The 27,795-nt window shown below is 45.6% G+C and overlaps 1 protein-coding gene across 2 annotated transcripts in view; it reads right to left on the bottom strand.

The window, feature by feature from the left end:
* Positions 1-27,795, bottom strand: part of CACNA2D2 (calcium voltage-gated channel auxiliary subunit alpha2delta 2) — a 193,048-nt gene that overhangs the window by 91,972 nt on the left and 73,281 nt on the right. For both annotated transcript variants that reach the window (XM_069966573.1, XM_069966575.1), the window contains exon 3: positions 4,525-4,641. In XM_069966573.1, the coding sequence (XP_069822674.1) occupies positions 4,525-4,641 (117 nt within the window). The remainder of the gene's footprint in view (positions 1-4,524; positions 4,642-27,795) is intronic.

The following is a 27,795-nucleotide window of genomic DNA, read 5'->3' as shown; positions in this document are numbered from 1 at the left end:
GTTACAAGGAACTGCTAGAAGATGTGTATTAAATCCCACCGTAAGCAAGACCACAATGGGGCCTCCAGACAGTTCAGTGTACTTATAGGGGCACCAGGCTTTCTACCAAAGAGTCCCACCTTATGTTTCGTTCTGGCTAACACGGTATCATACTATTATTTTCCTTCTAGAAAATGAAACGTTAGATCCTGATTGGCTGCTAGGAAGCTCATCACCCCAAAGAGAACCCCACGCTGCCAACAAGTGTTATTATGGGGACATTGCATAGATGTAAGTGCAGATATAGAATAAAAATTAAAAGAGTCAATTATACATTGACAGATAATTCCCCTTTAAGGTGGTTGTCCACTTTCTGAAACCTATTTTCATATATCCTATTAGGGAGTTCATTGTTAACCATTTCAGAATCCTCATCTTTTGGCTACAAACTAGAGGATGTGTCATGTCCGGCATTACACAGACAGCACAGCTGACTGATAGGAATGGACACTGTGTAATGACGTATCTGTCCTCTGGTGAGGCTGCAGGAGAACAGAGTACTGCTAAGCTTCCCCCAGATTACAACTCATTGTTGAGGGTCCCAGCAGGGGGGCACTTGGTCATAAGTTTATTGTCATTGTATCTTTCTAAAGGCTCCTGAACATATTAGATGTGTCAGCCGATCCTGACGAATTCAGCAGGGCTGGCCAACCATCCATGTGAATGTGGGCTTCATGACTGTCCCCAAACAGGTGAGGTTGGGAGAGAGAAGGTTCGACTACCTTGATCCTTTATTCTAAAGGAGATAAACTACCACCAGAAGAGACCAGAAGAGAGATGGCTTACTTTCCTCTCTCTCTATTCTGAACACAAGAACACTCAGTCGAGCAGAGTTTTTATGTTTAGGGAGTGTAGTCGTTGCCTGACGGGTTTCGTATGTGTATGGCCAGCTTAAAAGGAAGCTCTTTATCATGCGCAAAGCTTCAGATGGTTTAAAAAGTTATAAAATCATGTTTTCCTTACAAGCTCAAGTGTCAAAGAGGCAGTGCTGAGATGCAGTATGAACAGTCGCCCCCCCCCCCCCCCCCCCCCCGGCTTCCCTGCTTGTCTTCCAGCACTGAGCCCTGTAAATCTAGGAAGCTAGGGGAGGAGTGCTGCAGCTTAGAAAAGACTCTTTTACACTTGAGGTTAGAAGGAAAAAATGATTTATCTACCCAGGGGCGGATTAACTTTACCATAGGCCCCGGGCTGTTCACCAATCCTGGGCCCCCCCACCCCACCCCACTGTAACTATGGCGGCACTAGCCTGGCGTTCATAGTACAGTATAGATAATGTCATGATGTCCTGATTTGCGCAAAATTGCCATAAAAAAATGTGATTTTTAGCAAATCATGGCGGAAGTGTAGCCAGGAGAGAGTACACCACTGAAAGTATAAGTCTTTTTGGGTGGTCATGGGCCCCCCAGGAGCTCAGGGCCCCGGGCTGCCGCCCGGAACACCCCTATTATAATCCACTACTGTATCTACCCATCAGCTACCTTCCAGTCTGAGCATGACAGGCTGCTTTAAACAACTCAGATTGTCCTAAGTAGAGAACCCCTTTAACTAGCAATTCCCAAATATAATACTACGGGAAGTTTTTGGTCACTCTATTACTAGTGATATCATCAGGGAACAGGGCTGTCCATGGTGGCCCCTTGCAGGTTCATCAAGGCCATTTCTAGTAATATTTAAGGGAAAAACAAATTAGGCAATTTCTTACTATAAAGTCACATGCACCTACCTGTTGCTGAAACAGTCCCATTCAAGTGAACAGAACAGATTTTAGGCTGTTAAAAGTGTCTGCAATAACTATACTATATATGAATATTTTCCCCCAGTCAGATGCATACATTATAAACTTATATAAATGCTTCTAGCTACCTCTGGTGCATGCGTTCTAACAATTGTGTGTCACATTGTTCTAGGCATGCAGCGTATTATCAGTCTGTTTACTGCTATGGATAGGAGTGCGCTAATGATCGCACACGCGTGCTGTCACATCGCTGTCAGCGCCCCTCCCCCACACAGGGATTAATGTCTTCGTTAGCTAATCTGCTTTACTGCTGCATTTTTAATCCAATTAAACCTGTCAGCCCCAAGTGATTGAGATCAGAAGCCGCTCAGGACTGGAGGGACGGTGAAACTAATGAGGTGCGGGGAAAGCACCCTGACCCTGCGCCGAGGCCCAATGATCTGATGCTCATACATCAGTGCCAGTCTATACAGGCATGGCCACCCACCGACACGGCTGCTAATCTAGCCACCGGCACGGTTACCAAAATGCATCACAATGCAGAAGAGCGATGAACAGACCCCTGGGCCAGATTCACATTGTATTTTGTGTTTACATTTCACTGGCTTCTTTTTGATATTGTCTTTTTTTCTCTGTAAGAAATAGCGTATTAGTCTGTGCTACTGTACGGCATACAGCTGAACACAAATTATGCATTCTTTTGACATATACATTTTTATCAGTTCCAAGAGTATAAAATGTATACAATAAACATAAACAGGAATGCAGTGTGAACACAACCTCATAAAAGAACGTCTCCCAAAAAAACAATCATGACAATCTGACATTTATTTCCACAGAAATGATGGTCTTACAGTACACTGAGAGCGTAACCCAGCTTTCCACGGACCCTGAAAGACAAGTGAATCCCTCCCCCAGTCCATTATTGTGACACCATCCCAGAGAAGTCAACCTGTGTGACATAGTGTACTAATACTTGGCTCTACTGTGGGTGACTGGGTTCTTCTCTCTGCTCTTGAGTTAATCGTGTCATGTCTATAATGTCCACAATTGCTGGAATTTGTGATAAATTATCCATAGCACATGGAATTAGAGAAAAGCATTATATGGTAAATGAGGCCTGAACCACCGATGTGCGCCATTACTGATACATATCCCCTGTTATTTCATCTGGGGCTCCTTTCTTTTCTAGTTTCCTATCGAACAATGCAGGTCACATGACATGTGAGGGGAGCGCTCGGCTGCAGACTGGAATACACAGAGGACACGAGCAGAGGACGCAGCCGCCAGGAGACCTTTCGCAGCCATATTTCACGGGTGGTTTTGTCTCGCTGCGTCCCATTTGAAAAGTAATGAGAAAAGAAAACGCTCGTATGGACGAACTACTGGGGCGAATGGAGCAGAAGATAACGCCAGGTGAGACCTGACAGAGAAGCCACAGGCGAGGCAAAATCTGAGGAAACTGCTAAAACTATAAAAAAAAAATATGCAAAACACATAGGAGAAGATTTATCAAACATGGTGTAAAGTGAAACTGGCTCAGTTGCCCCTAGCAACCAATCAGATTCCACCTTTCATTTTCCAAAGAGTCTGTGAGGAATGAAAGGTGAAATCTGATTGGTTGCTAGGAACAACTGAGCCAGTTTCACTTTATACCATGTTTGATAAATCTCCTTCCAACTGTATATAAAGGCATATTAGGGGCAGTACACAAGCTAAATCTAATCTAGAGCTTTCTGGTATCTGCCATAGGACAGGTGACTTCAATCTATTGTCTTCTGTTATCAGCCATTTGAGGCCAGGAGAGGCTGACTGTATGACTGGTGGCCCGTATCTCAGTAGTGATCTGTTCCCCTTTAAATGCCTTTTCTAGGAATTTTCCAGACAATGTGATTCCATTGTACGGTTGTGTACACACTGCGGAGTCTATAGATGGAGAGTGCAGATAGATCGCTCTTGGAGGTTTGCCACTCCAGCTTATCGCCGCTCCTTACAACACTCTCCATAAAGTCCTGTAATTGAATCTTTCTTAATGTCCCCAAACAATTGATTCAAGGAGCAACAAACAAAACTCTGAGAAGTCAGTAACAATTTCCCTAATGAGATGAGATCAGCCCTGGCTATCAGCACCATTCTATGGTGGTTGTTTATTTATTTCTGCCACATCCAACACAAAGCATGCTTTCTGCAAAGGGTGCAGATACATTTATTAATTGTCACTAAATATGTGTGCAACAGTGTAAATGTTCTGCACAGAAATCTGCAGTGGAGAATCCATAGCATATCCAAACTGTGTGAGGGATTTTAAAGGGGTTATCCAGCGCTACAAAAACATGGCCACTTTTCCCCCTCTCTTGTCTCCAGTTCAGATGTGGTTTGCAATTGGTCTATTTATCATCATGGGCATGGTGTGGTTCACTGTGCAACACCTTTTTGTACATGTGGTGTATATGTATATTTACTGATGTGAACTGCTCTAGCTACACCAGACACGTAACTGTCTGCTTATTTTTTAGCCCTGCAAAATACATTTGGAAAATAGGACAAAAGTGTCGCTAGTTGACTACATTCAGCTGATTAAACTGAATGAGCACGCTCTCCGTACAAAAATGTATATGCCGAAAAAGCAGGACAACGTGGAATGAACTCAGTCCTAAACACACAAACAGCAGAGCTGGCGGGAATATGGGAATCCATAACACAGTCACCATGAGCTCGGAGTGTATTTTCTGCTTCCATGGTTCACTCACCTTCAGAGCTCGCACTTTTTTGGCAAGAAGGGTTTCAATATCGCCTGCTACTTTCTCCACCAGCTTGCGGGGAACGTTCTCCTTCACCTCGAATAGATTCCGCTTTTCTCTGTAGAGCTGCAGGAAGACAAGAAAACAAACAATCATCAGGAAATAAGGCAACTACCAGATGACACACATGGCTGTAGTGGTGCGACTAACAACCCACACACCGTATACGCAGCTTATTTACTGCTGCGATACGCAGCAAATACGTAACAAACACGCAACAAATACGCAGCAGATTAGATCTAAATAACTGGACACAGCATCAAATCTGCACCACCAAATCTGCTGCGTTTTTGTTGCGTATCTGCTGTGTATACGGTGTGTGGGTTTGTACCCAAGACTGTTCTCTGTGTCATGAGACTTGATTATTCAATCTGTATAAAAAGCCTCAAGTGGTCCCTGCTTTCTGCAACTCCTGAAAAGCAAATCTACAGAGCTGAGAGAGAGTGGGAACCTTATTGGATGTTATACAGCTTCCCACCAGGAGAGATATAGGTGATCTAAACTGCCTGGACTGCAGATACACTAAAACTGCACTGATACACTGTAGCAAGCCCATCAGTCAGTATAGGAGCAGGGCCTTGGGGAGTGAATAAAACATGTTCTCTATCAGTAATAGCAAGTAAGGACCCTGAAAATGACAAGGAACAGAAGCACAAAGTCTGATAGAAAGTTTAAGACTTAATTTGCATAGGACTGCCTGATCCTTTAAATGAGACTGTTGGCTCCCAATATTCCATCCCCAGTAGGATGACTTCCAAAGATCGAGCCTTCTCTGCCATTACTCTACATCTCTAGTCCTGGGTTTGCTGAGCTCAGCTACTAGTCTGCCGCTCCCACCGGACCCCTCAGCTGCAGCTGCTGCGCTCATCACCGACTGTCAGAAGATTACAGGAAGGGGATTGAGCTCACACTACATTGCGGTGCTCTGCTGAGTCGGCATCTGACAACCGCAGATATTAAATCAGATCTCCATGTGCTGAGTCTGGGAGATCTGAGCAGCAAAATCCCCAAACCCCAGCAGAGTCCGTGCTCCTATAGGGGGAACCGCAAGGGTCTGGAGACAGAGCTGGAGAAGAAGTTGTGCTATCTCTTATAGAGACCCCCAGAGAACACATGCAGAGATGATGAATACACAAGGTCTTCTCTCCAACACCATCAATGTGCCATATAGATATAGATATACAGAGAATATTTTAGAAAGAGACTGAGAAGTTTAACTATGGTTCACATCCATATAAATGAGATGGTGGGGCCAAAACAGTAGGTTAGAGATGTCAGTAATGTATAATGGGTAAAATGACCCTCCTCCACTATTTATAATAAAGAATATTAGAGGTCACCTCCGAGCTTTGTGGCTATATGGCGCCAGTACCTTATAGTAGTGCCTGTATATAATGCACAGTAGGTAGTAACCTATAATAACCAGCATACGCAGAGCTCCTCCCACAACGCTTTTTTATTCCCAAATCTCTCAATTACTCCAAGAAGCTGAAACTTCTTCCTGCTCGGAGAGGGAAGGCATCGATCTGTGGTATCATCCTCCCTGGAGATCTGCAGAGCATCGCTCCCCGGCGCGCACCTCACATCACGGCTGCGATTTATTATTCCGGAACATCTGTCAGGCTTTTATGGAGGCAATTACGCCCAGAAATTTTAAGGGATGTTCTGAGATGAGACGCGGTGGGAAAGATGAGGAAAAACATAATCTTCTGATTCATAGATGTCACGTTGGTGCTTTGTGTTTTCGGTTTTATTGTCACTTCCATCCCCCAATGATCACCAATAGTCGTGTTATCTATGGAGATCCCGTCAGTATAAGCCCTGAAGCCTTTTCTTAAAAGTATCAGGGAAAGCTAGGTAACCACCAAAGCTGCCATTTTGGCTGCCACAACTGTTTTCATTCAGCTTTCTCAGGCTGCTAAAAGGCAGATCTACCTTGTTATAAAGCAAAATTGGGGAAGACGATGTATCATCACATAACACACTCAGAAGTCTGGGAAAGCTGGGTAACAGTAATAGATGGCCTTATTGGCTGCAACCAAACAGCAATAAATTGCTAATGTTCAGAAGAGCTCATTCTGAGAAAATACCCACAATCCTACCTGATGTTGAGCCATTAACTCAGCACAGCTTTACAATCCAGAAATATTGCACCAGATTTACCGCTAATATCTAAAGACATAATTAAAAAACATCTGCCCCGTCCACTCAAATCTGCTCTTTACAATCTCTTCTTGTTGTCAGTGAATGGGCACATTCCTGTTTGCTTCCAAGAATACCTAAAGGGTGCTGTATAAGTCTTTAGGCAGTCAGCTCCCCCTAGTGGTGGCTGCAGGGAGACAGACTTTCATCAAGTACCGTAACTCTATTTCCATACAGGACATCTGGCTGTAATCCTTATAATTTGTTCTTGTTTAGTACTATGTACTATACTATACTCCAGTCACATCCAATGTTGACCGCACTGACAGACAACACTCATGTCTATACTGGGATCCCACAATGCAACGTCTTCCTGCAGAGTGGCAAACTTTGTCTACAAACTGGTGTAAAGTGAAACTGGCTCAGTTGCCCCTAGCAACCAATCAGATTCCACTTTTCTTTCCTAATAGACTCTTTGGGAAATGAAAGGTGGAATCTGGTTGCTAGGGGGCAACGAAGCCAGTTTAGCTTCAAATCAGTTTGATAAATCTCCCCCTGAATATCTATATAGTGCTGGGCATAAAAACTACATCTCTAAGAATAAAAGACAGCAGTGCACACACTGTACAGATGCTACCGTAGCAGGAAGAAGAGAGGGCCTTCAACCTGAGAACTAAGAGATAACAACAAGCTGCTTTGGATGTAACCAGAGAGTATTTGGAGTATTCCCTGAGATGGAAATGATGCAGATTTGTTGGGTTAAACACACACAGAGATAAAGATAGACAGACAGAGAGACAGACAGACAGATAGATAGATAGATACTGACCCGACCCATATTATGTGATGTGCGGATCATTCTATGTATAATTCTACAGTCATGGCCTAAGTGACAAGTTTATTGATTCTCTGATGAGCGGGTACATTTAAGGAACATTGGCATTCCTCAGGCGGGAGGATGGCACAGCCCCTGTGGGCACCGCACCTGCGCTCAATATAATTAGTGCATTTGTTCTGCATGATCACATGAGGAGAGAATGGAGAGAGCCGCAGCACGGAGTGGAGGCCGGGGTGCTGGCGCCTTCCTCCATGTAATGCTATGGGATCCGGGGCTGGCAGGAGGGTACAGGTGGTAACCTTATTAAAACACTTGCTGCAATTAATGAGCAGAAGAAAACGATTTTTCACTGGGTCAGGCGGCACAATTAGCGCACAGCGCGGAATATTAATAGCTGTGGCTGAATATGAGCGGAGGAAACATCTCACACAAGGAAGTTATGAGATCTGCACCAGTTTCCCATCTTTTCTCATCTTAAACCCCTACTCTCACCATTCCCAATAATACAGTTGATAAAGGTTTTTATTCACACTACACCTCATAATGAGCGTAATGCCAATGGATTTAAGAGCATCAACCATGGTGGTGCACTTGCTGTGACCTCTGCAGATCATTGCGTAGTTACACTGATCTCCTGGGGTCTCTGCTTGGCCACATGGTGGCACACTGACTGTTATGGGCAACCATGCTGCCTCTGAGCAGGGCGAACGAGGAATGAGGAGACACTGTGATCTTCTGGTGAATGTTAACCGGATATTGATGGCAAATCCTAATCCTCTTTAAGAATCAAATGAAATAAATCAGATCACTTCAAAATGTTATTCTGAGCAGGGCAGAGCTATGGGCAATGCACTGGCAGCACACAGGGCCAGCCACAGGTGCTGCAGTGGGTTTCAATGACATTTTACATCACAGATCCATTGGGGGGATATTACTAATACGGGCAGAACATACACCACGCTGGTCATGTAAATAATGGTAAATCTGACAGAATCTTGTGGCCACACTTATGCTACACTCTGTCCACTTTTCTGAAATTGGTAATCTGGGTGCAAGGCCGCAATATGTGAACAACTGAGTGATGCACAAAAATCTTGTTTTGTATGTAAAAGCTTTATCACTTCCCCCTATGCGTATAAATTCATAGCGGTGATTGGTGAATGCTAGTATCTATTCCCCAACCCTGTAGAGAGGGAAAGGATCAAAGACAGGTGGGGTGCATTATGTGGCATTAAGGCCCTAATACACCAACAGATCTGACGACAGATTATCTGTCAAAGATTTGAAGCCAAACCCAGGAGTGGATTTAAAAAGAGGAGAAATCCAGTCTTTCCTTTATGACCTGATCTCTGTTTATAGTCTGTTCCTGTGTTTGGCTTCAAATCTTTGGCAGATAATCTGTCGTCAGATCTGTTGGTGTAATAGGGCCTAAGTTTTCCTGATGTGTTTGTGTACTACTGTATGTGGCGCATGTCCCTTGGTAAATGTTGCGCATGTTGGTTAGGTTTTGTCAGGCAGCAATGTTTTTTGCATTGTCGTGCACCACATTATGTCTCCCTTGTGGCCTAGGTGGAGTAGCTTTGCTCCCTTTTACACCAGTTTCATTTTGATTTAACTTATATGTGCAACTAAAACATCACAAATAGTAAATGTGGCCCTTAGCTTGTCCTCCACCTCTGACACGCTATCTTTTTTTTAACGAAATGATTGTTGTGGTAAGCCAGTTGGCTAGCAATCTTCATTTATGTGTTCACTTTGTAAATCTGTTGGCTTATCCGTGCACCAAAAGGTGACTACAAAATACACTTAAAAAGGTGTACAATTGTAAATTTCAGCCTATGTGTCACTTCCGACCCTCATCCTGCTCCATTATCAGGTGCATGGACATGTTTGTCATGTGTACACAAATCAACCGCAGCGGGGAACATGAGGGGGGAGGGAAGAGGGGAGGAGGACCCCCAAAACCAACAATCTCACTGTCCTCCACTCACAGAAATTATGAGGCTGCAAAATGGATGAAATTACAGCCTGCAGACAATAAAGCGCGGCTTCAATCTCCAATCTGTAGCGCTTTGCATGGGAATTAATTGCTTCATAACTGACCCCGGACAGCTGGAGATCACAGGAACATTGCACACATGGGGCGAGAGGCGCAAAATTGAGGAAGGAGAGAGAGCGGATGAGCGAGAGATGAGTGGCGCCTTCATCACGGCATCAACGTATAGCACTGAAAAATGGAGAATGAAAATGATTCCAAAGTACTCCCAACCCGCCGAGCCCCTACTGACTGATATATCCTCTCCCAAGCCCCCCATATACACACATGCTACACTTGACTGAAGGTGCATGTATTTTTACCGGGTAGAGGGGAGAAGGCTGTTGCCAGATTGCTCTCACCAAGACCCTAAGGCATGGGTCTCCAAACTGCGGCCCTCCAGCTGTTGCGAAACTACAACTCCCATCATGCCTGGACAGCTAAAGTTTTGCATTTGGCTGTCCATGCATGATGGGAAATGTAGTTTTAGAACAGCTGGAGGGCCGCAGTTTGGAGACCCATGCCCTAAGGATTGTGCAGTTAAAATCTAGTGTGAACCTAGCCTTATTCTGACTATTGCCCCACTGATTTAGACGGAAAAGTCAAACTTTACTGGACTTTGAGGATGATTTCCTTTCCGCAGTTGTAAACTACAACTGCAGAATTAACACTGCTTTTCTTTCTTCAGCTTCAGAATATTCAACCTCTCTATGACCTGATGCCAATGTGCCGCCTGGTGTGGAATTCACTGTGGAAATGCTGCAGATGCTCCACTAGTACCAGTACTAGGACTGAGGCTTAAAAGGGAAACTAACAGCTGGTTAGAAGCTGGTTAGACCTGCTGTTATGTCCCCATAGGGCCAGGATGCTGAGAATGAAGGTCATTTTCTTACCTTTATCCACAGCACTGTTTTTATTAAATCTTTAGCTTTATTAGAATGTAAATGAGGCGGTTTGGTGCACTGGGGGCGGTACTACAGCCTTCAGTGCCCTGTTCCACCTCTCTGGTCTTGCGGGGGATTGTGGGGCTATGTCGTGCTGGGCAGACACTCTTGGATTTGCCCCGTTGGATTCATGACATTAAACCGTAAATCCATTCGGTTCCATTAATGTAAGCACAGATGCTGGGAGTTGTAGTACTCTAGGCAATACTGTAATCCTCTCTGGATGGGAGAGTGCACGGTGGGCCGGCTCAGTTGCATGGGTCATTGTTGTTTACTGTTTTAATCTGTTATCATGGCTTCGTCTAAGAGGATTTCTCCGTACAGACGAGATTTGCACAAATTCGCTCTGTGATAAATATATTCATTTAATGGGTTTATCTCTCTGCAGACGACTCATTTGGGCTGGAACATATTGTCCACAGACAGCAATAAGTAAGAGAGGACCTGACCGAGGCAAAATCAGGAGCCATATTGCGTAATCACCCCGGAAATCACTAAATCCCCAGTGAAGATAAACCTGAGTCTCCTCCATCTGTCAAGATGTTCAAAATTATTAGGAGCTGTTTCTTAGTTATATTATTATTATTTTTAGGAAGCTTGGTGACAAGCCAATAGGCCCGCAATTGCCTCTCCCAACTGGGTCATCAAACCTGAATGGCAAACCTGCCTAGTTTTATATGAATACAGAAGGGGGAGTAGAATTATAAAAAAAGAGTACAAGATGCCACTCAGAAGTCTGGGAAAGCTGGGTGTGATCAGTTAAAGCTAATTATCAAGTCCATTGGCTTGCTTTTATTCTGTTTTTGGCGTATCTGGGTAATAACCTGTGGCTACCATCAGGGCCGGCGTTGGGGGGGGGGGGGGCAAAGAGGGCAGTTGCCCAGGGCCCCCATTCCCCAGGGGCCCCCTGCCCCAGTTACAGTGAGTGTTAGGTGCAGGAGCGCACAGACAGCGTCCTGCAGCCTCTCTCAGTGATCCCTGGCTGCAGCTTATGGCTGCTATCAGGGGTCACACAGAGGCTACAGGACACTCTGCTCCGGAGTGTGTATCTTCCCCCTCCCCCTCCCTTCTGTACCATGTGATTTCCTCGTCTTCCTGGTGAGACTGATGTGGCAGTCGGGACGATGGAGGAGAGGGCTGCAGTGTAAGGAGCAGAACCTCCTGCTGCTGCTGCCATGGACAAGGACAACTACACCCAGCATGCTGTTAGAGGGGGTAAGTATACTGTACATGTAGTGTGTGTATGAATGCTATGTGTATAATGGATGAATGTAGTGTCTGTTACATGTCATGTGTGTAGTGTGTGGACTGGATGGTTTGGATTTGTATAATGTGTTTTCATGGATGTGTTAGTGTGTGTGTGTGTGTGTGTGTGTATATATATATATATATATATATATATATATATATATATATATATTTATTATATATATATTAGTGCAGTGATTTTCAACCTTTTTTGAGCTGCGGCACACTTTTTATACTTAAAAAATCCTGGGGCACACCACCAACCAAAATGACACTAAAACAGTACATATTATACATATACAGGGCTCCAGATGGCGACCAAAATGGTCGCCAATGCGACTGACATTTTGCAAATGGCGCCCAGATTTATTAATCTGGGCGCCATTTGCGGCTGGCCCCGGCGGCGCGCTGTCTCTTTAAGTCCGGGCCCCCGGCTGATGCGCGGCTGCCGGGGGTGTCCCATCCTATCCCCGGCAGCGCGGCGCATCAGTGAGCTGCCTGGGGCCCTGACTTCCGGCACAGGAAGCGCACGTCATAGAGGGGGTCATCTATAAGGGGAGGGGGTATCCTTTAAGGGGGGGAGAAGAGGGGGGTCATCTATAAGGGGAGGGGGTATCCTTTAAGGGGGGGAGAAGAGGGGGCATCTATAATGGGGGGGAGAGGGGGCATCTATAATGGGGGGGAGGAGGGGGCATCTATAATGGGGGTAGAGGGGGTCATCTATAAGGGGAGGGGGCCATCTATAAGTGTAGGGCAAACTGGCTGCAGACACTGGGAGATAGATATATGCACAATTATTATTATCAGGGCCCCTCAGGTGTCTGTATTGTAGGGGGTCACTTGCATTAGTCACTAGGTGAGAGATATATCTATTTATATACACATCTTGTGGGGGGTCACTATGGCTGCAGTCATAAGTCTAGCTCAGTATGTATAGACTGTTGCAAGCTTTTAAAGGGAACCTGTCACCCCCGGTGACGGGGTGACAGGCTCCCAACCCCCCGTTAGAACCCCCTATACTCACCTCATCGCGCCGGGTCCCGCTTCTGAAGATGGTCGGGTCACGGAGATCTCAGCCGCTGCAGCCCAGTGCGCACACTGAGAGATGAGTCCAACGCTCATAGAGAATGACGGAGCGCTGGACTCTCCCGTCATTCTCTATGAGCGTTGGACTCATCTCTCTGTGACCCGGCCATCTTCAGAAGCGGGACCCGGCGCAATGAGGTGAGTATAGGGGGGTTGGGAGCCTGTCACCCCGGCACGGGGGTCGACAGGTTCCCTTTAAGTTCAAGTTCAGAAGAGTAAGCCTCATTAAAAGCCAATGAAGCTGAAGTACTGAGTCAGACTGTATATGGTTGTCAAGTTGCAAGTTTCCATGTTGAACGTTTTCAAACTAAGAAAACTAAGAAAGTCCCATTTAACATAACATTAATTTTACATGGTTTAAAATGTTGGCGACCAAATATTCTATTTGGCGCCTAAATTTTTCAGGTTAGGAGCCAATGGCTCCCAGGTAAATTTTTTAGTCTGGAGCCCTGATAATAATAATAGATAATAATATAGATTCTAAATGTATTTATACTCACTCAGTGTGAAACCTGGGCCTGTTTTCTTCTCCCCCCTGTGCTTCTCTCCACCATACTTCTCCCCCCTGTTTCTCTCCCCCATCCCCAGGTTTCTCCCCCCCCCCCTTCCTCCTCACCACCTCCGAGATAGTCGCCGCTGCTGTCCGCCTCACCTACTGGCCGCCTGTAGGGCCCGGACGTGCTCCTTCAATCAGCGGAGACCGGGAGTGTGGTGCGCTGCGGTGGGCCGTAGCGCACACGTCGATTGGATGCATGCATCACGGCCCACCGCAGCGCACCACGCAACCACCCACATTATAATCCACCACTGAACAAAACACAGGGGCACCATAGTTTGGGGAACTTTCCCCGCGGCACACCCGACCATGTGTCGCGGCATACTAGTGTGCCACGGCACACTGGTTGAAAATCACTGTAAGGGTACAAACCCACTTGACGTATTTGCTGCGTGAATCAGTCTTAAAAATAAGTAGAAGAAGATAAGGGTGCACAACGGGTGTTGGTTGTAGGTGCTTTTCACGGACGGGTTGGTAACCCCAATATATAGTAATAGAAAAACTCCGTAGCACTCTTTTCATGCAAATTATTTTATAGTTTATTAGACAGCGTGATGGGAACAAAGCCAGGCATATACACAATATTAGTGCAAAAGCAAAAATAGCTTATTTTAAGGCGACTGGTTGCCTTAAAATAAGCTATTTTTGCTTTTGCACTAATATTGTGTATATGCCTGGCTTTGTTCCCATCACGCTGTCTAATAAACTATAAAATAATTTGCATGAAAAGAGTGCTACGGAGTCTTAAAAATAAGCAGGCAAAACGCAGGTTGGCTTTATACAATTGTTCTGCGTTAAAATACGCAATTGCGTATTTTTGAAGCATGAAGCTACATGCGTTTTTCGCACAGGTTGTTAAAAACTGATGCTTTGCTAACAACAAGCTTCACGCTTCAAAAATACGCAATTGCGTATTTTAACACAGAACAATTGTATAAAGCCAACCTGCGTTTTGCCTGCTTATTTTTAAGACTGATTCACGCAGCAAATACGTCAAGTGGGTTTGTACCCTATGAGTGTGTGTGTATAAAATGCACTGCTGACTGCTGAAGTGTTGAGGTGAATAGACTGTATATAGGAGCTGCAGCCATTCTCTGGTGACCACTGAGGCCGATGATTGGCTGCAGCTCCTATGTATAGTTTATGATGATGTCACTAAGGCAACACGGTGTATTTTATTGGGAAAAAAATAAGGTGGCGGTCACTGTATGGTGGTAATATTGGTCCGTATATAGTGTATATAGAGTCATTATGCAGTGGTCAGTCTATGGCAGGGCTCCAGATGGCGACCAAAATGGTCGCCAATGCGACTGACTTTTTGCAAATGGCGCCCAGATTTATTAATCTGGGCGCCATTTGCGACTGGCCCCGGCGGCGGCGCGCTGTCTCTTTAAGATGCGCGGCTGATGCGCGGCTGCCGGGGGTGTCCCGTCCTATCCCCGGCAGCGCGGCGCATCAGTGAGCTGCCTGGGGCCCTGACTTCCGGCACAGGAAGCGCACGTCAGAGACGCTTCCTGTGTCAGAAGTCACAGCCCCGGCGTACAGGAGCTCACTGACGCGCCGCGCTGCCGGGGATAGGACGGGACACCCCCGGCAGCCGCGCATCAGCCGGGGACAGCGTCCGAAGAAGAAGAGGATCGCCGGGGGAGCGGGTTGTCAGGTGAGTTTGTGTGTTTGTTTTTTTTAAAATATTGCTTAGCATAGAGGAAAGGGGGGGGGGGGGGGCATCTATAATGGGGGGAGAAGAGGGGCCATCTTCAAGGGGGGGAGAGGGGGCCATCTATAAGGGGGGGAGAAGAGGGGGCATCTATAATGGGGGGGGGAGAGGGGGCATCTATAAGGTGAGGGGGTATCTATAAGGGGGGGAGAAGAGGGGGCATCTATAATGGGGGGGAGAAGAGGGGGCATCTATAATGGGGGGGGGGAGAGGGGGCATCTATAAGGTGAGGGGGTATCTATAAGGGGGGGAGAAGAGGGGGCATCTATAATGGGGGGGAGAAGAGGGGGTATCTATAATGGGGGGAGAAGAGGGGGCATCTATAATGGGGGGAGAAGAGGGGGTATCTATAATGGGGGGGAGAAGAGGGGGTATCTATAATGGGGGGGAGGAGGGGGCATCTATAATGGGGGGGGGAGAGGGGGTATCTATAATGGGGGGAGAAGAGGGGGCATCTATAAGGGGGGGAGAAGAGGGGGTATCTATAATGGGGGGGAGAAGAGGGGGTATCTATAATGGGGGGGAGAAGAGGGGGTATCTATAATGGGGGGGAGAAGAGGGGGTATCTATAATGGGGGGGAGGAGGGGGCATCTATAATGGGGGGGAGGAGGGGGCATCTATAATGGGGGGGAGGAGGGTGCATCTATAATGGGGGGGAGGAGGGTGCATCTATAATGGGGGTAGAGAGGGGGCATCTATAAGGGGAGGGGGCCATCTATAAGTGTAGGGCAAACTGGCTGCAGACACTGGGAGATAGATATATGCACAATTATTATTATCAGGGCCCCTCAGGTGTCTGTATTGTAGGGGGTCACTTGCATTAGTCACTAGGTGAGAGATATATCTATCTATATACACATCTTGTGGGGGGTCACTATGGCTGCAGTCAGAAGTCTAGCTCAGTATGTATAGACTGTTGCAAGCTTTTAAAGGGAACCTGTCACCCCCCGTGACGGGGTGACAGGCTCCCAACCCCCCATTAGAACCCCCTATACTCACCTCATCGCGCCGGGTCCCGCTTCTGAAGATGGTCGGGTCATGGAGATCTCAGCCGCTGCAGCCCGACGCGCACACTGAGAGATGAGTCCAACGCTCAGAGAATGACGGAGCGCTGGACTCTCCCATCATTCTCTATGAGCGTTGGACTCATCTCTCAGTGTGCGCGTCAGGCTGCAGCGGCTGAGATCTCCGTGACCCGACCATCTTCAGAAGCGGGACCCGGCGCGATGAGGTGAATATAGGGGGCTCTAACGGGGGGTTGGGAGCCTGTCACCCCGGCACGGGGGTCGACAGGTTCCCTTTAAGTTCAAGTTCAGAAGAGTAAGCCTCATTAAAAGGCTAGCCAAGTGAGGCTGAAGTACTGAGTCAGACTGGATATGGTTGTCAGACTGTATATGGTTGTCAAGTTGCAAGTTTCCATGTTGAACGTTTTCAAACTAAGAAAAGAAAGGATCTAAAGGAGGAGGCTGCTGCCGTGGCCTCTGCACACAGTAAGTCCCATTTAACATAACATTAATTTTACATGGTTTAAAATGTTGGCGACCAAATATTCTATTTGGCGCCTAAATTTTTCAGGTTAGGAGCCAATGGCTCCTAGGTAAATTTTTTAGTCTGGAGCCCTGTATGGTGGTAATATTGGTCTGTATATAGTGTGTATAGAGAGTTATTACCGCCATAGAGTGACCGCCACATAATGACTCTATATATACACTATATACAGACCAATATTACTGCCATAGACTGACCGCCACATAATGCATAATGACTCTATATACACACTATATACAAACCATTATTACTGCCATAGAATGACCGCCACATAATGACTCTATATACAGAGCAATATTACTGCCATAGATTGACCGCCACATAATGCATAATGACTCTATATACACACTATATACAAACCATTATTACCGCCATAGAGTGACCGCCACATGATATTGGTCTGTATATAGTGTATATAGAGTCATTATGTGGTGATCACTCTATGGCAGTAATATTGGTCTGTATATAGTGTATATATAGTGTCATTTTGCAGTGGTCAGTCTATGGCGGTAATATTGGTCTGTATATAGTGTGTATAGTGTCATTATGCAGTGGTCAGTCTATAGTAGTAAAATTGGTCTGTATATAGTGTAGGGCTGGGCGGTATACCGTGAAAATACCGATACGTCTATATCGCCGTCTGAGCCGTGAGCTGCACAGGTTGGATGATGTCATTAGAGATGAGCGGACCGCATGTTATATGTGCTGTGTGTGCAGGGAAGCACAGACAGCGCATAGGAGACTGGCACTGTGTCTAAGCGCCCCTGCCACCCCCAACCCCCGCCCGGCGTGTCAGAGCGGCCCGGTCGTCTCAGTCCGCCCCAGCGCCCACCGACCCAACACGGCACAGCACAACCCCCCGGCGTGTCAGAGCGCTCCACATCACCCGCCCGGCACACCGCCCCTGCTCTTCTCAGCCAGTTACAGAGGCCCGGCACAGCGGAACCGCCACCCGTCCGTCCCAGCGCCCCCCAACCTGCCCGGCGTGTCAGAGCATGAGCAGTTACTACTGTGCCGCTCTAACATGCCGGGCAGGTTGGGGACGCTGGGACGGGCAGGTGGCAGCGCTGCTGTGCCGTGCCGGGTTGGGTGTCGCTGTGTCGGGCCGCTGAAACTGTCTGAGACAAGCAGGGGCCGTGTGCCGTGACAGGTAGGTGATGCGGGGCGCTCGGGGACGCTGGGACGGGTGGGTTGGTTGGCGCTGTGTTGGGGCCCCTGAGTCACTAAAAATCAATCACTAAATAAAAAATCATTAACCGTCATTCAATCTTCCTAAAATCTCCACCGTAGCCTGATCACTATGCACGCAGCTATCAGGGCGGACAGTAAAGTTCTCATTAGCACCAGGGAACAGTCAGCAATAGATTTATTCACAATCCATGTGAAAAACAGGTGACGTTTCTGACCACAGAAAAGTCACCTGTTTTTCACATGGATTGTGAATAAATCTACACGTTTTTCATTCAATTGGAGTGCTGCTACCTTTTGGACACAGACAGACAGAATTGATAAGAATAGAAAGATAGATATCTTCACAGCGTGTCAGCACAGTGCCATCTACAGCCCCCCTATAATGTGCCACTCAGTGTCTCCATAACTGAGCCTTTGTACTGTCACCTATACATAACATACTGTATACCCATCATATATACTGTATGTCCCTGTACTCTGGGTCCCTATAGTACATAGCTATATACCTGCATATACACATCCTGTAGTGTGTCCATCGCTGTATACCTGTATATACACATCCTGTAGTGTGTACATAGCCGTATACCTGTATATACACGTCCTGTAGTGTGCACATAGCTGTATGCTGTATACTTGTATATACACGTCCTGTAGTGTGCACATAGCTGTATGCTGTATACTTGTATATACACGTCCTGTAGTGTGCACATAGCTGTATGCTGTATACCTGTATATACACGTCCTGTAGTGTGCACATAGCTGTATGCTGTATACTTGTATATACACGTCCTGTAGTGTGCACATAGCTGTATGCTGTATACTTGTATATACATGTCCTGTAGTGTGCACATAGCTGTATACCTGTATATACACGTCCTGTAGTGTGCACATAGCTGTATGCTGTATACCTGTATATACACGTCCTCTAGTGTGTCCATAGCTGTATGCTGTATACCTGTATATACACGTCCTGTGGTTTGTACATTCTGTATACCTGTATATTCACGTCCTGTGGTGTGTCCATAGCTGTATACCTGTATATACACATCCTGTAGTGTGTTCATAGCTGTATGCTGTATACCTGTATATACACATCCTGTGGTTTGTACATAGCTGGATGCTGTATACCTGTATATACACGTCCTGTGGTGTGTCCATAGCTGTATGCTGTATACCTGTATTTACACGTCCTGTAGTGTGTACATAGCTGTATGCTGTATACCTGTATATACACGTCCTGTAGTGTGTACATAGCTGTATACCTGTATATACACGTCCTGTAGTGTGTACATAGCTGTATGCCTGTATATACACGTCTTGTAATGTGTACCTAGCTTGGGTTGCTGTTCATTGAGTTACTGTACTTTTTTTTAACTTTATTGAAACAAAATATCCCTAGTTTTGCATGGCCAAATGGGTGTGGCTTATAAAAAGGGGCGTGTCATATTCATCGTCCAATTATCATTACCGCAGCTACATATGCGATAAACCGCGATATTGATTTAGGCCAATATCGCCCAGCCCTAATATAGTGTATATAGAGTTATTTCCGCCATAGAGTGACCACCACATAATGACTCTTTATATACACTATATACAGACCAATATTACCGCCATAGAGTGACCGCCACATAATGACTCTATATATACACTATATACAGACCAATATTACCACCATAGACTGACCGCTGCATAACAACTCTATATACACTATATACAGACCAATATTACTGCCATACAGTGACCGCCACATGATATTGGTCTGTATATAGTGTGTATATAGAGTCATTATGTGGTGATCACACTATGGTGGTAATATTGGTCTGTATATGGTGTATATATGGAGTCATTATGTGGTGGTCATGGTGTGTGCTGGTCTGTATATAGAGTCATTATGTGGCGGTCAGTCTATAGCGGTAATATTGGTCTGTATATAGTGTGTATATAGTCATTATGCAGTGGTCACTCTATGGCAGTAATATTAGTCTGTATATAGGATCATTATGTGGTGGTCACTCTATGGCAGAAATATTGATCTGTATATAGTGTATACAGAGTCATTATGCGGTGGTCAGTCTATGGCGGTAATATTGGTCTGTATATAGAGTTATTAAGCGGTGGTCAGTCTATGGCGGTAATATTGGTCTGTATACAGTGTATATAGAGTCATTATGTGGTGGTCACTCTATGGCAGTAATATTGGTCTGTATATAGTGTATATAGAGTCATTATGTGGTGGTCAGTCTATGGCGGTAATATTGGTCTGTATATAGTGTATATAGAGTTATTATGTGGTGGTCACTCTATGGCAGTAATATTGGTCTGTATACAGTGTATATAGAGTCATTATGTGGTGGTCACTCTATGGCAGTAATATTGGTCTGTATATAGTGTATATAGAGTCATTATGTGGTGGTCAGTCTATGGCGGTAATATTGGTCTGTATATAGTGTATATAGAGTTATTATGTGGTGGTCACTCTAAGGCAGTAATATTGGTCTGTATATAGTGTATACAGAGTCATTATGTGATGGTCAGTCTATAGTAGTAATATTGGTCTGTGTATAGTGTATATAGAATCATTATGTGGCGGTCATGGTGTGGTGCTAATATTGGCGTGTATATAGTGTCATTATGGGGCGGTCACTTTATGGTGGTAGTATTGGCCTATACATAGTATGTTTTCATCAATAACGGTATGGAGGTAATATTTGGTCCTGAAATAGTGATTTTTTTTATTTTATTTTTTAAAACAATGCATATAGATAGTTTTTGTGTTTACACCACTAGCGGCGGTCCTGACATGTAGCGGCAGTCCCGGCATGTAGCGGCAGTCCCGGCATGTAACCTTCTGAATTGACTCAATGTGACTAAGGGCCATAATACACCGAGCGAAAATTGTCCTAATCCGTCCGATATCGCTCTGTGTATATAGAGACAACAGTAATTAAATGATCATTGTCTTTTGGCAAGTGTAAAAATCATTGTCTGATGATTGTGCGTATAACATAATAAAGCTGGTACTTACCTGATCACGTTCCCCGGTGTCCTCAGGCCTTGTCTGTTTGTTACAGCCAGTGATTGGCTGAACGGCCGATCACTTCAGAGAGAGGACCAGAAGTGAGAGCTGGGACTGGGGGATTCCACAGACAAGGCCTGAGGACACCAGGGAATGTGGTCAGGTAGTATATATCTTCATTGTTCACTATATACAGCAAGGGCTGCACACGCATCACTAATGAGATATATATATATATATATATATATATATATATATATATATATATATATATATATATATATAAAATCTCATCTGGCCCCATCCTCCCCATACACAGGAATGTTCGGCACAGCTGAACCCACCACGAACAGCAGGTACCACCAACAAATGTATGGGAACCTTAAATTGCTGCTACAATATTTCAGCATTTGGGGCCCCACCTTCAACTTTGCCCAGGGCCACATTTAGTCTAAAACCGGCCCTGGCTACCATTTCAAATTGCCCAGAATCCTGTCTCAATAAGTATTAATGCTTTCTTATATGCTTTATTTCAATTCAGGGGTGTTACAATTATTACCGGTCTAAATAAACTGTCCGGTAAACAGCCTGGACTATAGTCAGATAGTTGTGGGGGGCATTCACATTGGGTTTGGCTGACTGCCACAGATATACAACGGATTACCATCAAAAAGATATCCAGACACTTACCACAGCTCGGCCGTAGACTTTAATAGGCCATATGTCATCTCCCTGTGACTAGGTCTGGTCTGCACAGGAGAGAGATTTGTGCTGCTGATGTCTCTACCCCATACAGGACTGTCTAGACTGGGGCGATCAATAGCCTGGAGAAGGATGGGGATTTAGGGGGGGGGGGGGCGGGGACACCTCATCAAGGGAGAAATTCCCATAGTTACTTGTGGGGGATGAAGACTGGATCCTTCATTATTGAAGATGAGTGAACCAATAGCATGAATGTTGGATTCCTTATGCGGTCCTATTCACACGACAATTTCTGCAGATGACCCTGGTATGCAGTATGTTACTGGTGGGCTCACAATTTACCTGAACGTAGCTGTTCCCACACACAAGAACAGAGGAAAACTGGAGTGTACAACCAGCTCTCCATTCATTCTCTACTGGGCTTGAGCACCGAACTCAGCAATCTTTAGAAGCCCTATAGAGAATGAATAAAGCATTGGCTTTGCATGAGCGCTGTGCTCCATTCATTCGGGGACAATTGCCCTCCATTCTCATGATCACACCGATCAGTTTGTTATTCCTATCCTGTGGATGGTGATTAGATGAGAGGTAGAAAAAGGAGGGTTATATGTGAACTATAGCTGCTGCAGAGTCACTATAGGCATATAAAACACATTTTCTACCTCACATGAAGATCATAATTGACTGAAATGTGATGTTCTAATTTTACATTGCTAGATACTAAAATCACATATAAACCCATATAAAGACTTTCCAGGATTAAAGGAGTGGGACCCTGCTTGAGTACCCGACCCAATTCCCTGTGTGCTGTAGTTGTCTTTTATATCTGGCAGATGGTGGATAACTTTTGGAGTTGGAAATACTCCTTTAATGCCAATGGGTCGGCCAGGAAGAGTTGTGACGTTTATCTGCAACATGCGCACAAAATGTGGTGTGATGGCCCTGTGGGATACATGGGGGAAAATTCATTTCTCGTGGCTGAGGATCAGAACTGAAGCAAAGAACAAATGATGTTTGGAGCCATCAGAGCAATAGATACATTGTTATAACATGAAGCGCCATTTATTCCCATGGGAAGCAATGTATCACTTGCCGCTCTAGATGTGCTGGCTTCCCAGGGGCATCAGTCACGTGATCAGAGTATAGCGGCCGCTTCATCCGTCATTACCTGCCTGATAACCAGCGCTAACGTGCAGCTAATTTGATGACAGGCAGTGCTGCCTCCTCTGTGGCTTCAGATAAGCAAATGAGATGTAAGACGTGTCGCCCATTATCCGTACAGTGCACAGCAACACAAGCGTCCTTCAGAGCGTCCATCGTTATTCTGCTGCACGTATTCACTGCAGATCACTCCAATAATGTGCCATTAATAGGAGCAGAATTCTAGTTTTTTTCTGGACTATGGGACTGATGGCAATAGGAGGAGAGGAGCATATGAGCAATATCCACAAAGCCTACAGTGAGAAGCTTTATGTGACAGCTAGCCCCAGACTCCAGAAACACTCAGACAGCAAGTCAACCTCTAAACAGTGCTGCAGAATCTGGTGATGCTATATAAATGAATACAATATAAAGGGGACCTGTCAGATCATCACCTGATATTATTAAGGGGAGACAGTTTTTCATAGGCTCTTGTTGTTGTCACTGCAATGTCACTGGATTGCCCAGGATAGCCACAACCAACATGATGTGAGTGGAGCGGTAATGGTGCTCATATTGAATGTTGTAACCCAGCTTTCCCAGAAACAGATTTTTTTTTTTACAGACATCCTGACTGAACTGATGTGGAGGTCGCAGGGAGTCTGATCTAAGCCGTGATGGAGGAAATAACTGGCTGAAGATGGATAGAAGTTGGAGGTGATTTCCTTTCCTATAAGCTGAGTATTGATTTCACATTGCGTCCTGAGGCGTGAGGGCAGGACACGGAGAAATATCCTCCTGAGAAGATGAACGGGCCTATTAAGGAGGAGACACACTGTATCCTGTGCTAATACCAGGGACAGTACAGGTGGGAAATGGAGAGAAGTCACTGCAAGGAGGACAGAGTGTCTTTCTTCATTATGGCTGGACTACAACCCTCAGCAGTCTCTCCATGGACTTCAATTTACCATCAGGGAATTCAACCTATAGTCAACATTGGCTGAGCAGTGAATACAATCTGTGAATCTCTGTTATCAGAGTATAAAATTGGTGAATACAATCTACTACTCCCTGTTATCAGGCACTATTCTTTCTGACTGTAGCATTGGCATAAGTGAGAGCGTGGATACCTCCCAATCCCTAAAGGGGTATCCCATTGGAAGAAACTTTACCCTATGCACATAAATGGGAATATCTGGCTGATTTATGCTGCATCTCAAAATGACCATCCGCATTTGAGGTATACATCAATGGACTTTCCAACATATACATTCAATGTATATCCATGATGGACACCCCTTGGAGGAACCCATGATACACACTGTTCCATATATATGGAACTGTGTGTATCATGGGTTCCTCCGAGTGGGTATATAGGTATGTCCTGTGGTATACATTTTTTGACTGTATCTGTCTCTGTGTGTGCTCTTCCATCCAGCAAAACCTCATATGCCATCCAAATAGGCCAAAATAACACTTGTGCTCTCCATTGACTAATGAGGGTTTATCGATACCTTTACCACTTTCACTTGGATCTAATATGCACTGAGAACACAGTGAAATTAGGCCAAGAGCACTATTACATAGAGCGATAATCTGCTGAATCAGGCCAATTCGACAGATTATGGCTTTGTGAACTAAAGAAAAAGATCAGCCGATGACAGCCAATGACAATGCAAATCACTTTGTGTAATAGCGATGTGCGGACGACAGCTGAAGAATTTGTAATGGAATAATAAGCTGTATACATTGCCTCTCTATGCTCTTAGATGTATTTGTGGGTTCTCCACATTCCCTGCAGCCACTGGTACAACTTCAGAGCCGCTCTCTGAAGTGAAGGGCTGCTACGCCAATCACTGACCGGGATGGGACAGCAGCAGCCAGGGATGGGCTAAGCAGCCTGTTACTTCAGATACCGGTTCTAAAGTTGTACCAGTGGCTGCGGGGAGTGTAAAACCTATGAAGATACCGGGGAGCGTGGAGAGGCAATGTATACAGTTTATTTTTTACTATATATGGCAAGGGCTGCACGAACATCACTAACAATGTATATACAGCCCTTGCTGAATGATAATCGGGCTGTGTAATAAGCTCGGAAAACGAGCGCCTATCTAGCGGATGGGCGCCCGTTCACTAAAGTGGTCGAGCTGTGTAATACAGCCCTAAAGGCCCTATTCCACGGGTCGTTTAGAGGAGCAATATAGTTCGTATTCAGCCGATAACGGCCGCTACGAACGATATTCGTCCCGTGGAATAGAGTGCAACGATCAGCCGACATCATTCATGTCGGCTGATCGTTGCAGTCGCTTGTTTTTCAACATGTTGAAAAACAAGCGACTGATATAGCAGCGATCTGCTGCCGTCGCTCCGTTGAGTAGGACCGTCGGCAGCAGATGCTGCTATATCCTATGGGCTGCCCGGACGATCAGCGATCCCCCGGGCAGCCCCCCCAGCAGCTCCCCGCCGCCCCTCCCGCACTCACCCGCTCGCTGACGCCGCGTTGAATAGCGGCGGCAGCGAGCGGGGAACAAGGAGCAAACGAGCGCTAATAGCGCTCGTTTGCTCCTACAAACGACTCGTGGAATAGGGGCATAAGTGTTCTTTTACACACACAGGCATCTGATTTTTTAAGCCAAAACCAGGAACAGACTATAAACAAAAACGGATCTTAAAAGAAAGCCTGCGATTTCTCCTCTTTTCAAATCCATTTATTGCTTTGTCTTTAATAATCTATCAGATATCTGTGTGTGTAAAAGGACCATAAGGCTCTTTTCACACCGTGTTTTTTAGTGTCCAGCGTAGGATATACATCCAATCTAGACAGGGATCCTGTCTAGATTATAGCAGAGATCTGCACTACTTTATCCAGCACAGAAATGGAAAAGCCACCAGAAACTATAAGGGGTATTAGATAGAGTGGCTCCTCTAATAAAACCCCTTCACCAATATAAGCCCTGGAGTGTAATGTTACTGGTCCTTGAAATATTTCTATGGGACCACTGTGCTGTTTAAGGGTGCCTTCACACCTACCGTATCGCAGCAGAAAATCTGCTGCGGATCCGCAGCGGATTTGACAGTGCGTATTTAATGCTGTGTTTATTCATTTAGTTAAATCTGCTGCGGATCCGCCGCAGATTTTCTACTGCGATACGGTAGGTGTGAAGGCACCCTTAAGGTTCAGACTTTGGGGTAAGTGGTCAGACTCTGTATATAACTGTTGATGACAGCTGTCTCCTGGTAGGCAGCTTCATCTTTTTTTGTGTATCAGCTTATATTAAAGATCATCAAGGGTCACCACTGAGCTACGTTACCACCACCCTCCCCATCGCCGTCTTGGTGTTACAGCAAACAGCCGCGCGTGGTCAGACACAGATTTACAGGAGTCTATGCAGCTGTCAAAACTGAGCAATGACGGTCAAGGACCCCAGAGATCAGCAAATGGACGTCCAATCTCCCAGCGCAATGAATCTTCTCTCAAGTACAGGACGCCAGCGGAGGGGACAGCAATGGCAGTGGCGAGAAATCCTTAATAGTGAACAATCAAAGGCGAAGCGGAGGGATGGCAATGAAAAATGTGGCTCATGTGTCAAGCTGTTTATGACAGGGATATGGCACCAATAAGTCTGAAAATATGGCACTGGAAACGGCGTTCATCACTGGACATGACAAAGACTGAGCAAGCCACAAGTTATTGTATAAAAATAAAAATACATAATAGCGTCCAGGCATGACTGAGCAAACATGTCATACAAGTCTACATGCAGCAAATGATGGGAATTTAAGAGATGTATCAAGACCCAACATACTGTATATTCATCAAGCTCTAGTGCCAATGACCGTTCATGATGTTATGGTAGACTGGACCAAGTGTCTCTCCACCAGAGCCAGTAATATGTGCACACTAAGTATTTTGTGACCTGTCCGTCATTAAAATACATTGTATGAATAAATGTGCCTCATCTGTGGATCTGTGAGGCAGCGACAAATATATATGTATATACACACACACACACGCACACACACAGAAGAGCTGTGTCGCTGCTTCTTGATGTGATGTAAAATGGCATCACAGGGGCCATGGGCAAAGCCAAAGCGCTGCACTCAGCACATCCTCCAGATACAATGAGCCGAATGACTACAGCCGCACTCCCAAAACAGAGCACATGACTCTAGGGTTTCCTTGCCAGTAATGCCCACTATCTCCACCACCATGAACCAGGCACTTGGCTCCTAAATGCTCCAGTAGGCACATAGCGATAGAGCACAGGAGCTAACACTCCATCACTATTCGGCTGAGATTCTGCAGCGCGGTGAGCTGGCTCTCAGGAAACAAGCTGCTGACTAATTAACTCAAGGCTTTGATGTGTCTAATTAATCAGCGAGTCCTCACTCCTCCTTCTACCAGCTACAAGCACTGGCTGCAAGAGTACCAAGCTGAAAGGGACTAAGTGCTCTTAAAGGGCCAGAAACTGCACAGCCCAGAGAGGGTGATGTCAGTGACAAATCCTTATCACTCACCTCACAGAAGAATAGGGATAAGTGAATTTACAGTACAAACGAAAAACATCGCTTTGTTGGCTTGGCAATCTGCTTGTCAGTCGGCTGCCTTTGGAGTCTGTGCTGCTCTGCTAAGGGTGTCTGGAAAAGCTGGATCCAGTTATGGGAGAAGTTCCCCAAGTCTGGATCCAGCTTTTCCAGGCACCCGGGGTGCACGAGCATGGAGCGGCATGGGCCACAAAAGCAGCCAGCTGATGAGCTGATTGCAGAGCTGACAAAGCGATTCGCTTCATTTGTACTGTAAATTCGCTCATCTCTACTGAAGAACATTATTAATGGCTGATAACAGGGAGCAATAGATTGTATTTAGCAGGATACCAAATAGGCTGGTGGCTTAATGTTTTTATGTGTTGTACTTGTTACTCTAATAAACCTTACTGGTGTACAAATTCCCACATAATGTGTGTAGTAACTCCTCGATCCTACGTCTACCACTTTTGCCTTACCAATTTTTTTTCTCCAACAGCTTTCCCTACCTCAGATAACTTTGCAGGAT

Source organism: Dendropsophus ebraccatus, chromosome 4 (assembly GCF_027789765.1).
Source record: "Dendropsophus ebraccatus isolate aDenEbr1 chromosome 4, aDenEbr1.pat, whole genome shotgun sequence".
Classification (NCBI taxonomy): domain Eukaryota; kingdom Metazoa; phylum Chordata; class Amphibia; order Anura; family Hylidae; genus Dendropsophus; species Dendropsophus ebraccatus.
This window is presented reverse-complemented; position numbering and strand designations above follow the sequence as displayed.